Source organism: Callithrix jacchus, chromosome 9 (assembly GCF_049354715.1).
Source record: "Callithrix jacchus isolate 240 chromosome 9, calJac240_pri, whole genome shotgun sequence".
NCBI classification, from domain to species: Eukaryota; Metazoa; Chordata; class Mammalia; order Primates; family Cebidae; genus Callithrix; species Callithrix jacchus.
Genome location: NC_133510.1, coordinates 35,231,482 through 35,248,232, shown reverse-complemented (window position 1 = coordinate 35,248,232; position 16,751 = coordinate 35,231,482). Strand labels below are relative to the sequence as shown.

Below are 16,751 nucleotides of genomic sequence, written 5' to 3'. Positions count from 1 at the left end.
TGTACACATAGACACACATATTCATTGGAAATTACATCATGTAACTACATTAAAAATGAAATGCAAATTAACTCTAAACACGAAATATACTACAAATTACTCTATATTGAAAACTATATAACAGCAGAGCAATCTCTCTAGTACTTTTTTCTTGAGCTTGGAAAATTCACATCATTTCTGTTTTCCTTTTCAGGAACGACTCTAGGTCCTCTCACCAAACCTTTTACTACAGGTCAGTATATTAATTCCTGGTTTTATATGTTAAATGAAAATATCCAATAGTATAAATTATTAGTAACTTTGGGTTTTTAAGAAAGCATTTATAGGACAGTTTGGCCTTAGCAAAAATATTTCAGACAAGTAGTTTACTAGGCTTTTACCACTGGTTTTAAATTTTTCTTAAAAATCATTGAATTTATTTTGGGTCAGTTTATATTGACTGGCTATAGAAACATGGTTTCTATTTTGATTTTTTCTTTATCATTAATTATTAATATAGGATGTACCACAGTAGCAAATATCATAAATTTTTTTGAAAGAACATAGGTTATACATCTAATAACATATGTTATGCTCTTAGGTGTTTCGAGTTTAAACATGTGCACATCTAATAATATATGTTACTCTCTTTGCTGTTTTAAGGCTGAAAGTAGCAATTAACTATTTCCTAATAGCATTTCTTTATGGTTATTATCAGCCCCAGGCAACAGTGATTAGGGCAAAGGATCTGCTTATTTTATTTTTTTAATTAATGAGGTTACATAGTAGATGTATACATATATGGCACACATGAGATATTTTGATATAGCCATGCAATGTGAAATAAGCACATGATGGAGAATGTGATATCCATCCCTTCAAGCATTTACCCTTTGTGTTCTAAATAATCCAATTATATTCTTTAAGTTATTCTAAAATATAATTATTATTGGCTATAGTTACCCTATTGTGCTATCAAATAGTAGGTCTTATTTATTCTTTTAAAGTTTTTTTGTACCCATTAACCATCCCTACCTTTCCCCCACCCCTCACTACCCTTCCTAGCTCTGGTGACCATCTTTCTACATTCTGTGTTCATGAGTTAAGTGGATTTGATTTTTTTAGATCTCACAAAGTAAGAACATGTGAGGTTTGTCTTTCTGTGCCTGGCTTATTTCATTTAACATAATGATCTTCCATTCTATCCATGTCGTTGCAAATGATTGGACCTCATTCTTTTTTTATGACTGAACAGTACTCCATTTCGTATATTCTTTATTCATTCATTTGCTGATGGACACTTAGGTTGCTTCCAGATCTTAACTATTATGAACAGTGGCGAATGTAGAAATGCAGATATCTCTTTTTTTTTCTTTTTTTGAGATGGAGTTTCACTCTTGTTACCCAGGCTGGAGTGCAATGGCGCCATCTCGGCTCACCGCAACCTCCACCTCCTGGGTTCAGGCAATTCTCCTGCCTCAGCCTCCTGAGTAGCTGGGATTACAGGCACATGCCACCGTGCCCAGCTAATTTTTTTGTATTTTTAGTAGAGACAAGGTTTCACCACGTTGACCAGGATGGTCTCGATCTCTTGACCTCATGATCCACCCTCCTCAACCTCCCAAAGTGCTGGGATTACAGGCATGAGCCACCGCGCCAGGTGCAGATATCTTTTTGTTACACTGATTTCCTTTCTTTAGGGTATATACTCAGCAGTGGGATTGCTGGATCATATGGTAGCTCAATTTTTAGTTTTCTGAGGGACCTCCAAACTGTTCTCCATGGTGGTTGTAGGTTCTGCTTATTTTAAAATAGTTATTTAGACAAATGTATGAAGGCCTAGTGTGGCTCATTTCAAGGTGCAGAAAGCTATATTTGTGAAAAAGAAAAAAAGGCTATTATATGAAAACAAATTCTTAGGGAACTCTAGGCAGAAAGTCACTGGTTTTATTGATTCTATTTTCTATGATAACATTGATTAAACAGTTAACTCACCCCTTGGTAACAAAGTCCTAGTAGACTTTAGATGAGACGTTTATGTTTTTTTCAGGCATTACTGAAACTCCATTTCCCATCATCTCAACATCTGGGAATGTAGGCACAACACGAGTAGTGAGCCCCACGATCACTCATGCTGCGGGAATGGCAGGTAAATTCAGTTCAGAACAAAGTATACCAGCCTCAACTAAGCAACTAATTTATTTTGAAAAATATTGTCCTGAGTGACATATCCTAAAATTAGTTGCTTAGCTGAGTCTTGTTGAACAAACTCCTTTACATACAGAAAAGGGTTAAAAACCATTTCTTTAGTGTATACATGGAACTATTTCTCTTTATGTACTTGCTAACTAATCCATGGCCTAATTTTATTTTTTTCTACACTTATTTCCCTTAGCAATTTTCTTGATTTGAAAGTTACAACTTGAACACTTTTTGGAATAAGATATAGTTTACATAAAAAATAATGGTTTAAAGGATGTAATCAATGCACAATAGCACAAATTAAGAAGCAGGTTCATTCCAATTAGATCAGTAAACTTAAATTTTAGCATGATGACCATTTAGTTTACATTTCTTAAAACCTGCATCAAAATTACTTGGGTAATAATGATAAGTCAATCAGCTATCTCTTCTGGTTATGAGGAAGTATGTATAAAGATTTTGAGCAGGGCTACTCAAAGTTTGGTTGACAGATGGGTAGTGGCCAGATTGTTACTGGTTTTTGAGGTAATAAGAATTGAAACAGAGACTAAGCACTTAAAAACAGCAATTTTACAGGATGGTTTTTATGTCTATTAAATAAAGACTTGTGTTTTGTATGGTTTTACTTTAAAAAATTTCATTTCTCTCTATTTTTTTTTTTTTAAATGAAGTCTTGCTCTGTCTCCCAGGCTGGAGGGCAGTGGCGTGATCTCAGCTCACTGCAACCTATGCCTCCCAGGTTGAAGAAATTCTCTTGCCTCAGCCTCCTGAGTAGCTGGGACTGTAGGTGCTTGCTGCCACGCCCAGCTAATTTTTTGTATTTTTTTAGTAGAGACGGGATTTCATTATGTTGTCCTGGCTGATTACCAACTCCTGAGCTCAGGCAATCCCCTGCCTCGGCCTCCCACAGTGCTGGGATTACAGGTGTGAGCCGCTGTGCCAGGCATCATTTCTCTATTTTGAGGGCCTTTTTCAAAGTATCCATCTAGGACGGATTACACATTTTACAAAATTGATCTTTTGCAATGGATTATTCAAGAAGCACAGATTAGAATATTAACTGTAGCTAGACTGCTTGAATTTTGGCTCCTGGATCTGTTGTCAATCAACTGAGTGACCTGGAACACGTCATTTAATCACATCTAATAAATAGGAATAACAATATGACTTGTTTCAGAGGAATTTTAAAAGAGTAAATGAATTGGTTTGTGTATGGTCTTTTTTTTTTTTTGAGACAGAGTTTTGCTTTTGTTGCCCCGGCTATTGTGCAGTGGTGCGATCTTTGCTCACTGCAGCCTCCGCCTCCCGGGTTCAAGTGATTCTCCTGCTTCAGCCTCTTGAGTAGATGGCACTACAGGATTGTGCCACCACACCCAGCTGATTTTTGTATTTTTAGTAGAGATGCGGTTTTCCTATGTCGGCTAGGCTGGTCTTGAACTCTTGACCTCAGGTGATCCACTCACCTTTGCTTCTCAAAATACTGGGATTATAGGCACGGGCCACTGCACCCTGCTGGGGCATTTTTAAAAATTCTATTTTTTATAAGTAACCGGTCACCCTCCTGCCTCAACAATGAGAGGAGAGGAGGGCATCATACCCAGGGAACCAAGCAAAGGAGCTACAAGCCCAGGAAAATCAGGCAAGTCAAGACACATGCTTTAGTACCTGTTAAATGGGTAGATAATCAAAATATATATGCTGCTCAGGAAGCTTTAAATTTGACTTGAATGGCCTAGTCTTTTCCTTCAGAATCACCATATGTTGAAATCACTGCTACTGTGTTTGTCAGGTACGACTGGAGAATCCATGGGTGCAACCACAGGAGCAGGCAGAGAAAGCACACCTGGAGCGTCAGGCACTGGGGCCACCAGCCCTGGGAACCCAGCAGGTAAGACAAAGACTCTTTTAGGGGGCTGTAATTGGGGTCCAACACAAGATTTGCCAAGACCCCAGAATACAATAATGAGATTAGATAAAGATAACCAAGGACAATATTTTAGGAAAATGACATGAAACTATGAATATGAAAGATTTTTTTTCCATAACTATCCATATACATTAAGCACCATTATTCTTCCAAGTAGGAACAACTGGAGGAGTGGATGCAGCCACCACTGGAGCTGCTGGTGAAAATACATCTGGGAGAACAGGTACTGGAGGAGCAAAACCATCATGACGCTGTCCTGTAGACACGTGAGCTTTCTGCTCAAAATTTAATCAGAAACAAGGGTTCTTGGGGAATCCAAACATTATGTAAGGCTGTGTGTCCAGAAGACCAGAACCATTCCAACAAGTATATGCTGTATATACTTGATATATACTGTGATAGATGCTCTGTGGAATACAGGAAAAGAATAGGGCCATATATTTGTTCTCAATCCACTTCACTTTGGAGAGGAAGGAATAAATATTCCTACACATGTAGATGATAAAGACTAAGAAAGTTAGGAGTTAATTAAGCAAATAAAAGGTACATGCTGGAGCGTAGGGCAATTCTAGTAAGAGTCTAGATAATTCAATGTTGAACAGTGAATTATCTGCATGATTACTATATTTTACTAAGAAAGACTCTTTATTGAAATCAGTACAATATCAGAGTTTCCTGATTTATCTTGAACAATAAATTATCATGACATTTATAAGATAAATTCATTTTTTAAAGGAAAAAAATGTGTATTTCAGGTGACTTTCATAAGGATTTAACTTTCTTAAGCAGTCATGATTTTTTTTCATGATAAAAAAAAATTAGGTACACCTGGGGTATCATCGGGAGCAACCCCTGCAGTCAGAGGTGGTAGTACTCCTGGAAAAGCAGGCACTGGAGCCACAGTTTCTGGTCAGATCAACCAGGCTGGACCTGGTCTTATGTCTCAGAAGCTCCCAGCCATGACTCCCACACTAAGTGATGCTCTGTAAACTCAGGGTAGAACTAGTATTAGAATGCAGGGCTGAGGAGAGTTGGAGGGATTGTTTCTTTCACTTCCTTTTTCTGGAAACTTCCGAGTAGTCATAGTACTGGAAGTAATAACATGCATACCTCTCCCTGTCTTGGTTTCAGGAAGTACAGGAGTTTCTGCAGGCTCCACCACTGCCAGCCCTGGAACCTCAGCCACAACCTCTGAAAGCAGCAAAGCAGGTAAGTAAAAGGGAAAATCGGTAAGAGTGCAGGAGTAAAATGGAGTGTGGATCTGCCCACATTTCCTCTATTTAGCAGCGTTGTGAAGAATGAGAACTGGAGTTAAGAAGCCCAGTTATTGACCACTGGTATTGCACTTACTAATCGGCCATATAGATTCAGATATAAGTTCCTATTCTAGAACTTCTGAGCCTGTCATTCTGGAGTGGAGCTAGGATCTTGGTTTGCAATCCTAACTACAAATTAGAATCAGCTAGAGAAATGTTTGAAAATACATATTGAAGAATCCTTCACAGACTAATTGAATATGTATCACGAAAGAAGGGACCAAGCATTAAGTATTTTTAAAAGCCTCATGGGTCCCATATGTAACCTGGATTGAGAACCATTAGGCTCAAATATCTGAATATTAAACAAATAATAAACAAGCTTATTTACAAGAAAGAAGTAAATAAGCATTCTCAGGGATTCCAACAATTGTATAAGATTACTATGATCAATTTTTAGAAAGAGTGAACCATTTCTGGAAATGAAGAAGTATAAACAAAAGATATTTTGGAAGCAGAGAGTAGCACCCTCTGTTCTGCTAAATCAAAGATCATAATACATATTTATTGTTTATTTTGAAAGGAACTACTGGACCCTCAGTGGGTGAAAAAACTGGAGCCACAAGCAGTGAAGTGACGCCATCTGAAGGCATGTCAGGTGAGTAGAGGACGTCATTCCAAGGCCACGACATTTGGTGAAAAAGACAGTGTTTGATCGGAACTCTGCAAATTTTACCTAGTATAAATGCCATCCAAGAAAAGATAGAATGGTATATAAGTGATTAACATTTTTAAGAAAAATTTTAATTTATGTTGTCTCCAAATTATTCCTTTGAAACTACTACAGCGCTAGGTTGTCATAAAAATGTATATACTCTCCCAATACTGTGTGTGTCAGGTGTAACAGGACAGTCTGTTGGAACTGCTGCTGGATCTGACAGTGAAATCACAGCTAGAACATCTCTCATTGGTTTCAGCCCACCTGGGAAACTCACCAGGCCAACCCTGGGTTCACCTGGTCACTTTAGTGGTGGTGCGTCACAAACTTAGTTGGAAACTCAAATTCTTATAAGTTTAAGTGAATTTAGAAGGGACATAATTTACAACAAATGATCATGGATACTCCTATGACCCCTTACCCCTCTAAAGAAACCCTGAAATTTGTTCAAAGAGTATTTCATCATAACCATTTATGTAGACTAAGGTTGCCAGAGAAAATACAGGATACCGATTACATTGGAATTTCACACAAATCAGGAACAATTGTTTTTTGGATGAGATCGTCCCATGCAATAATCAAAACGCAGTGTTTATTGTTTGTCTGAGATTCATATTTAACTAGGTATCCTGTATTTTTATTTCGTGATTTTGAAAACTCTGATGCAGACTGAGCACTTGTTGCTCTTTTCAATTAGGAACAACTGAAGGGAAAAATGTAGCCACCACTGGAGCTGCTAGTAAAAACACTTCTGGAGCATCAGGTATGGAAAGAGCATAATCAGAATGAGTCCAGGCAGTAGAAGTGTAATTCTTTTACTTAAAATTTTGTCAGAGACAAGGTTCCCTGGGGAATATAATAATCATTATTTGTGTAATGTCAAAACTGAAGAAGATCAGAAAAAAATAAAAAAATATTTGTTATGTGTACACCATCATCCTGGGTGACAGAGACAACATAAAAGAGGAGTAGAGCAAGGTATTTGTTCTCATGGAACTCATTTCTGAACAAAAGAAATTAATATTTATAATACACACAAAAGCAAAACCATGCAAGGCAAAAGATAATCAAAGTGGAGGAATTGTTCTGTGACACGCGTTACAATAAGACTTGAGAGGCAAATCTAGTAAAGTGACTGATTAATTTGGTTAAAACAACAGAATTATTCTATTTTGAAAAGAATATATTATAATCACTGTACTGCAAGCTATGTCTATATGCCCCAACTTGAACAAAAGCTGAAAATATAGGGAAGCTGAGTGAAATTTTAAGGATCTATTCAACTGCAAGGGAATAAAAAGCAGTTATCATTCAGGTTTTGGGGAAGTAGAATTAAAAACAAAATATTCTTCAAACCCAGAAACCCTCTGAAAAAAGGTAGTAGAGAATCAAAAACGGGTTTATTATTGAATAATCATTAAAACAGAATGTGATACGCGAGAGGCAGTCTGTTAAGACAGTGCAGAATCAGAGAGAGATCTCACTCTTTTATAATATATACCCAAGCACATACTACTGACCCTACACATGTTCTCAATATAAATGATAAGAGTCTTCAAGTAGGAGGACTTGAGAGCACCATTTATTACACATAGTTCATCCTAAATTCATCTTTGGAAATGAGGCAGGTGAGTAAGTTGTTCACAGCTAAACCTGTGAAGAACCTTTCTTAACCTAATTTCCTAGATATTATACCTCTGTTGTAAATGTCTGATGACCTGGCTAAATTTTCAAACACATCAAAAATCCTTTTATCACAAGCAGAATATAATTTAATTAGTCATAGTATCAACGTGATCCTTAATTTACACTGACACTAGTAGAATGTAATAGCATTTAAGCTCGAGAAATCAATGGGGGGAAAAACAGGAAAATGGTGACTGCCTAAATTAGAGTCTACAGATACCTCTTTCTTCAAATCATAAAGATCAAAATAGATCAAAACACTTATCGTGTTTAGAGGAGACAGAGAAGAGCAAGACTCCCAAAACTGGGAACGAAGGCTCTGAGGCTCACAGTGGGGCTGAGATTTAGGTAAGGGCATCAGAGAAAACAGAGAAGTGTAGCGAGGTTCTAATAGTGGTAGAATACCATTATTCTAGTGTTTCAATCAACTGGAGTGGAGCAGCAGAAGGAAATATGCATGGAAGTCTTGGAAGGGAGAGGAAACCTTGGAGCCTGGGTGTCAAAGGAAAAACAAAATATGTAAAAATAAGGGTCTCAATAAAACAGGATAATAATGAAAGCATCAGAAGACAGACAAGGAAAAAGTGCCACTTATAAAAAAAGCTCCCTCACTGTAAGAACGTAAGAGGGAGCCCTTTATCTGAGAAATCTGGGAAGCCAGCCTGAAGCCTCTCTGCTGCCCCCTGCATAGAATCTCCTGCTATTACTGGCCCACAAAATAATGAAAAAAAAAAAAAAAATAGTAATAATGAAGAAAAAAATGAAATTCCAATATTGAGACACACCTATTCCTTTGTATAGATTTTCAAAAACTTTGCAGCAACAGCAAGCAAATTCTAAATACCTAGTCATGAAGCCAAAGAATATAAAAATGTAACATAAAATAACTAAGGAAAAAACTGCAGCTACAAAGAGACCTAAAAAATTACAGATTAAAAATTAAGAGCAGAAATAGATAAACAGCAGGAAGATGTTAAATTGGAATAGGTGAAAACCCAGGAGAAAAACTTAAGAAAAAGAAAAATCATCTCAGAAGATGACCAAATAGCAAGGTGCTCCACTGAGAATAAATAAAACTGAAAATACAGCAAGGATTTTAGAGGACAGAACTGAAAAGATCTTCTCTATCCCTGAAATATTGCAGACACTTTAAAAAAAAAGGTATCATGGGCTAGAGAAGGTTATAGTTTTAGGAAACAGGCAAAAATATCCAAAATATATATTATTGCCATTTCTGGAGAAGAAAAAGCAATGAAAGAGAACTAATATTTAAAATTATAAATAAGGAAAAAATTAGTTAGGAAAGAAAAACCCTAAATCTATGTCGTGAAAGAACCTACCATATATCTGGAAGAATTAATCCTGAACAGTCAATTATGCAAAGTATTTTGAAAAACAATTGGATTTGCTTTACTCAGAAAACAGTAAGTAGTACAGAGAATTATTTAAATCTCATGAGCTAAGTACAAGAAGCTTAAGTTTACAAAAAAAAAAGCATTCAGGAAGAAACTAACGTTTAATTATTTTTATTAAAACCAAAATTAAGAACTTTTTTGATGTAATAATATTAATAATAGATCTAAGGGAAACAGAACAACCCACAGAAGCTAAAAAGGTATTTGATAAACATTAAATAATCATTTCTGATGGGGAAAAACAGATCACTCAAAATAGTAGGAATTAATGAATAGTTCCTTAAAACAGGGCCAGGTGTGGTGGCTCATGCCTGTAATCCAAGCACTTTGGGAAGCAGAGGCAGGAGGATCACCTGAGGTCAAGAGTTCAAGACCAGTCTGGCCAACATGGTGAAACCCCATTTCTACTAAAAATACAAAAATTAGCTGGGTGTGGTGGTGGACGCATGTAATCCCAGCTGCTTGGAGGCTGAGGCAGGAGAATCACTTGAATCTGGGAGATGAAGATTTCAGTGATCCAGGATGATGCCACTATACTTACTCCAGCCTGGGCAACAGAGTGACACTTCAACTCAGAAAACAAACAAACAAACTAACTAGCTAACAAAAAACAATAAAGTATATATACCTCAGCCACATATGTAGCATCTTAATAAGAAATTTCTAAACCTATTCCACTAACTTCAGGAACAAGGTAAGGAGACATTCAATCATTTTACTATTTAACAGATTCTGACGTTATTAATAAATTGGATTAGATAGTAATTGAAAGCATAGAATTTATATAGAAAATATTGAACTATTTCCATTTACAGATGATGTAAAAGTGTACCTGCAGAACTCTAGAGAATCAATGGAAAAACTATAAGCAGTAAGAGACTTTAATAAGGTACCAAGACACAAGATTAATCTGTAAAAATTAATAGTCTTCATAAATATAAATAATAAATTAAAGTATATATTTGAAGAGAGAACTCCAATTTATATAACCAACAAACAAGATAAATTACCTTGGAATAATCCTAACAAGATAAAACTTAGGTGAGGAAAACTTTAAAACTCTCCTTAGTGACACAAAAACATTTCTGACCAAATGGAAAGGCAACCTATATCAGTGTGCCCAAAACCCCTTCAAGTTTTGCTAGAAGGACTCACAAGACTCAGTATAGAAGCATACTCATGGTTATGATTTATTGCACAAAAGGATACCAGCAAAATCAGCAAAGGGAAAAAGTGCATAGAGCAAATAAAAAATTAGAATAATAGAAGATGTGAATTGAATTACACAGAAAAAGAACTATAAATGATTCTTAATCCTCTGAGAAAATGATCAACTTCACACAAGAAGAATGGAAATCAAAACTACACTGAGATACCATTTCTCACATTTTATATTGGCAGACATCCAAAAATTTGACAACAGCCCTGTTGGCAGGTCTGGAGAGAAACAGGTGGTGCTCTGCACATTGCGGTGGGAGCACAAAATGTTACAGCCCTGTGAAGGGGAACTTGGCACAATCTAACAGAATTACAGACTCGTTTATCCTTTGACCCAGAAATCCCACTTTTAGTGCTCTTGAAGTAAGACAACCAAAGTACAAAATGACGTATGTATAAGCTTTTTATACCAGCACTGTTTTTTTAATAGAAAGATTGGAAACAACTCATCAAAGACACATTGAATAAAAGAGGACAAAAAGCAGCCCTAGGTCATCCAAGCAGAAGAGTGAGAAAGATCTCCATGTACTGATCTAGTTACTTTCAGAATTTATTGTAAAGAAAAAAAAAATCAGAATTGTGTCTACCCTTTATACCTTTATGAAAAAAGAGGGGTGTATGTGTATGTGTGTGTGTACATATATGTATATATGTTTTGTAAGGATATGAATTATATACACATATGCAAGTGTGTATAGAAAAAACACAGAAGATAAACTGAACACTAGTAAAAGTCATTACTTATAAGAAAAAACCAGAACAGCAAGATTTTGAGTAGTCTGAGCATTCTTTTAAATACAGTTTTGGCTTTCAAAAAAGGAAAATATCATGTATTTTCGAAAACAAAATTAAAATGAAAAAGCAAACCCTAAAACTGAAACAAGTGAACCTCATTGAATATCAAATTATAATCACATGGAGAAAATAAGTATTTCACATGACTTTAAAACACGGTAATCAGACTTTATATGCTAGGGTCATGTATTTAAATGGCAAAAAGATTGCTGGAGAATTTTAAACTTGATTCAATAATTTTCTCCTTAGTAGTTACATTAATGTTCTCACCTTGAAATTTTTTATATATCACAGGATAAAACAATTAGTAGTTATATGAATATTATTAGAAATCAAGATTTTCAACTTAAAAGAGATACAATAATTAAATCAGGGCTGGACCTTGTGCCTCACATGTGTGATCCCGGTACTTTCAGAGGCAGAGGCCAGGTGACTACTTGAGCCCAGGAGCTTGAGACCAGCCTGGGTAACATCGTGAGACACCCCCCCCCGATCTCTACAAAAAATACAAAAAATTAGCCATACATGGTGATGCATGCCTGTATCCCAGTGACTTGGGAGGTTGAAGTGAGAGAATCACCTGAGCCCAGGAAGTTGAGGCTGCAGTGAGCACTACTGTGCTTCAACTTGGGAGGAGTAAGATCCTGTCTCAAAAAACAAATAAGTAATAATTAAGTAAATTTCTGTAATGTTCCATTTGAGTTGGAAATATATATAAACTTATATATATGTAATTTATAATTTATATAAATCTAAATATATGATATATAGAAAATATGTATTTTCATATGTTAGAAATATATACAAATTTATTATAAATATGTGATATATACTTCTAATGTATGGAAATATATATCTTCCAATATAATACATTCATTTTCTATATATTTATTTATCTTTATATCTTCTAACTCTGGCCACTGAAATGGCCTGAAAGCATTGGTACCCTAACAGTAGTGTGCACCCTTTGTCACCCACTTTGGGCTCCTAAATTTCTATGTTCACTCTTGCTTGGAGAAATGATTAATTCCAGGTCTTGGGCAAGAAAAGTTCAAGGTGAGCTTGGGACTTCTTGAGTCAGAAAATGAGGAAGTATTCAAAGAGTAAGGGAGCTCTGCTTAAATGAAAGGGCACTAAACTGCATGAGTTCTTGTTGACCAAGTTTGGAAAATTTTCAGCACTGAAAAAATAATTACTTGTAATTGATTGAGACACATTTATAATATTGAGATATACACACCTCCAATGTGGATTAAGAAAAAGAAACAATCACAGCAACATTTGATAATGTTGGCAGTGACTATCATGTCAAGTCCTTATTCTGAAGTTTGGTAATTAAAGGGAAAATTAATCAATTATCAAGTATTTTTTTTATTAGAAACTATGGATCACGATATTCAAATAGTTCCAGTTGATTAGAGAAATCTCTCTTTTTGAAGAAAAATTCCAACCAATAAATGTTGAAAAAAGACATAATTGGAAAAATCATTGTTTTGAAATTCTGAATTAAAGAGACAAGGAGCAAAATAAATGCTGAAAACATTAGGTGAAATGTACTAGGACCTGGATGTTTGTCTGATGCCAGAAGATTATTTGAAAATTGCAGAATCAAAAAATACTTTACACTGGAGAGTTCTGGCTGTCACCACTTAAACCTAATGATCAAACATAGCATCACTGATAGTAATAGTACCTTATCAGATTAACATGTATACCCATCCTGAGCAAGAAGTCCTAATATCACTAAACTGAGTAAGCATTATGAGTATAAATATGCTGGAAGAGATTTCCAAATTGTTTCAGGTCACAGCGATTGAATAAAAGCAAGTTTCTTAAACCGTTTGTTTTTTCTGAAAGTGTCAGGTGCACCTGTGGTATCACCTGGAGCAACGCCTGGAGTTCTGGGTAGCAGCACCCCCAAGGAAGCAGGCAGTAGAACCACCAGTCTTAGAAACGCAGGCAAGTCGGGACATGACTCCTTGGCAGTTTTCAACCCTGCCTTCCTCAGCAGGGTGTGATGTAGACTATTGGTCAAGCTATAGCTGACATTAAATGTCAGAGCATAGGGAAAGCATCTGGAAGATGTCCTTGATGCACTATGCTTTAGAAATCTCAGTTCTGTGCTATTAGCACGGAATAGGGACCAGTACTTTCCCAGCAGTGAGTCTGAACCATTGTTGTTCATAATCAGGAATCCCGACAGTATCTCCTGCCTGGAATACAAGTAGCCCTGTGAGTGAAAACACCAATGCAGCCTCAGCCACAGCAGTGACAATCTCTGGAAGCAAACCCGGTAGGTAAAATGGGGGACCCAGCACTTGCTGGAGGCAATATAGGATGTTCATGTAATACTGATCCTCAAAATCAGTGTCATGCTATTAAGTAAGTAAATCACTTAACCTCTGTAACGTCTGTTTTCTTATCTGTAATATGTGGGTCAAAGTGATCTACTTTGTGAGCTTGGCATGAGGAGCCAAGGAAATAATGAATAGTGTACATGAAAGTACATTTTTTAAATGTGGAAAGGATCATTATATTTATCAATACAGAAAAATGAACATTTCTTTAATTTTTAGTTGGAAGTTAATTTAAATGAGAACTGGTTATCTCATCACTTAAGAAATTCTGTGAATGAGTCCTTTCCATTTTTGCCTTTGTAACAGGTACGGCTGGAATACCAGGTGGTGCAACTAGTGGAGGTGAAATGACATCTGGGTGGTCCAGCAGTGGTACCACCATGGCCTCTTCAAGTAAACCAGGTGAGACTAGCAAAGCACTAAAACGTCACAAAAATGGGAGTGAGTATGGAAACCTGTTTATAAAAGCTTATTCAATTAATTCAGTTGAAAATCTTTCCTGCTTGAAACTTAAAGCACTGTTATTTAAATATTCTGTGGATTCATTAAAAAGATTGCCATTGCATGCTTTGTTATTCAATATTTATGTACCACTGGGGTATCAATTAGTGTAATGCCTGAAATCACAGATAATTAAAATGATCTGATAGTTTAGATATTTTCCATCATTAAACTAGACTAGTGCCACTTTTAAAATCTGATATTGTCACAAGACCAATTTAAAAATCACTGGAATGTTACTTGATACAACCATTGTGGAGTTAAGTTAAAAAAAAAGCAATAGTTATCCTCTGACACTTTATCTCATGGTTTGTCCATAATTGTTGTTTTTGAGTTAATGGCTTCTAAGGATGTATTTACTCATTTTGTTATAATTTCTTTGTCTAAGTTATACATTTTCCACACAAAATCACTTAGGCAGCAGGCTAACATACTTCAATATAGGTTAAAAGTTCAAAATAATTACAAAATACTGTTAGTTATTTTTGCAGATAATTAATTGATTATATGATTTTCCCATAATACAAATATTTAAGAGTTCAATAAATTCTTCTGTGTCTCAAATAATATAGCATGCTGTTGGGCATCAAAAGTTTATCTTAACATCAGCAAGGATATATAAATTTCAAACTGGAATTCTTTTTTTTTTTATTTGCAATCTTTTGCAAAACACCACTATCTTTAATATCAGAAATTTTTGTGGTTTAAAGTATTAGCATATTTTCCCATATGTTCTTTACTGAACAGAGATCTAGAACCTTGATGAATAGCTTTCCTCATTTCTAAGAACAATTTGTTAAGTAACACTGCCTTCTGAATTGTTTAAAAATTCAGAAATCAGTTTTCTTCCTAAAATCTCTACACATGGGTTTCTTTAGTCTTCTTTTCTAGAATTTACAAATAGGGCATGTCTATAACTCGTTTGCTCAAAGCTGACCTGTTGAAGAAATATGTAAACTATGCAATGGGTGTTGCAGATCCCTTGCTAAACATTGTGTATGTCTCATAATACTTGTTTCAAATGACTAAAGAGATAGATTACCAATCAATTTATTTATTTATATTTAAATACTTTTCAGAAAATTGCTAAAAAAAACTTGCCTGAAAAATATAAGGGTAGGATAAAATAGTAGATAAAACCATTCTTATATCTTTATTTCTACTGGCTATATTTAATACAATATTGTTGATAATATATGAAGCAGTCATATATTTATATACTTATGTATGAATTATCTTAATCTGTTTTAACAAAAGTAAAAATGATAATCAGAAAAAAGTATAGAAAGTATAAAAATGGGCAAAGTGTTTTCACATATATTAAGTTACTTACTTGAATCTTACAGACACCCTATGCAGTCAGTAATATATTAGTAATTATTCAAATTTTATCTATGTAAAATCAGTGTGTTTACCCCAAATTCACAGGATGAGTATGTGCTGGGTCAGGGCCTAGATTGTTGATTTTTCATCTAATCTTTTACTAGACAGACCACCAACATGGTGAATTTCTGTTAAAACTAGAGAAAGATCTTGTAATATTGCCTATTTCTGTTCTTAGTTTTGCTCCTAGTGCCCAGCTCAGTTCCTGGTTTGGGTACTTGATAAATATCTGATGGATATTTGGTAAATAATTCAATAAGTCAGTAGTAGCTTCCAGTCTGGTAAAAGATGAAGAGGTTTTATTCTCATCAGTGAGATAAAATAACAGGTCATGTAGAAGGGAACCTTATGGAAGGATTGGAGCTGTCGAGAGGTAGTAGACTTTTTTCTGCTCCACTCAAGTAGTGGAGTTTTGCTGGAAACATGTACCCATACACACACAGACACACCACTCTACAGATGCATGTCTCTGTAGATTCAAGGTTTCCATCTTCGTCTGGTTTCTTAGGGGTATTCTTACTATATTGAGATCTTCAGAACTAGAGCCTTCTGGGTGATACTGGATAAAAATTATAGCCCCTTGCATTTAGAAAAATCTTCAGTCTTTCTCCCCTAATTCATAACATTTTGCTTACTCCTACACATCTGGCCTTAACTTATAATATTCCCCAGATCATCTCCCATTATCCAGCCATAGAAAAAGCAACTTCTAGCTCTGCTTTTCTAGCAAGCATAGCTCCATCAGCTTTATGATGTTTGTACTGGCTGTCACCTCTACCTGGAATGCCATTCTTCCTAGAGCTTCACTAGCAAGCGTCTTGTTGTTATCAGACTTCAAAATAAAGATATTCTCAGAGAAGCCTTTGTTAATCAGGCAATCTAAAATAGAACATCCCATTTTCTCAGTATCAACTCATTTTATGCCAATGCTCTGAAGCTTTTCTTGTTTGTGAATTTGGTTATTTGTTGGTTAGTTATTTTATTTATGTCTACCTCTCTCTTTCTTCCCACTAGACTGCCCTATAGGGCATTCCCTTAGAACAGCTACTTAATCTCTATGTGCTTTAGTGTCTATTCCATAAAAGAAAAAAGTAATATTACAAATCTCAAATCTCAAATAGAATTATTCTAATGGTAAAATTAAGTGATACTTATAAGTTGCTGAAAACTTCTTTGACACACAACAGATATTGGATAAATGATTTTTATGAAAATAAACAAACAGAAAGAAGTTACACTAGAGCTGGCACAGTGAAGATCACCATGGCCCCAGGTACTCAGGAAGATTGTTTGAGCCCAGGAGTATGTGATCAG

The 16,751-nt window shown here is 35.5% G+C and overlaps 1 protein-coding gene across 1 annotated transcript in view; it reads left to right on the top strand.

Moving 5' to 3' along the window:
- MUC19 (mucin 19, oligomeric) overlaps window positions 1-16,751 on the top strand; it is a 160,623-nt gene that overhangs the window by 53,771 nt on the left and 90,101 nt on the right. Inside the window, 9 exon segments of the mRNA XM_078338154.1 lie at window positions 194-232; window positions 2,030-2,128; window positions 4,266-4,331; window positions 4,931-5,017; window positions 5,240-5,317; window positions 5,948-6,022; window positions 6,780-6,845; window positions 13,054-13,155; window positions 13,860-13,955. Of these exon segments, the coding sequence (XP_078194280.1) occupies window positions 194-232; window positions 2,030-2,128; window positions 4,266-4,331; window positions 4,931-5,017; window positions 5,240-5,317; window positions 5,948-6,022; window positions 6,780-6,845; window positions 13,054-13,155; window positions 13,860-13,955 (708 nt within the window).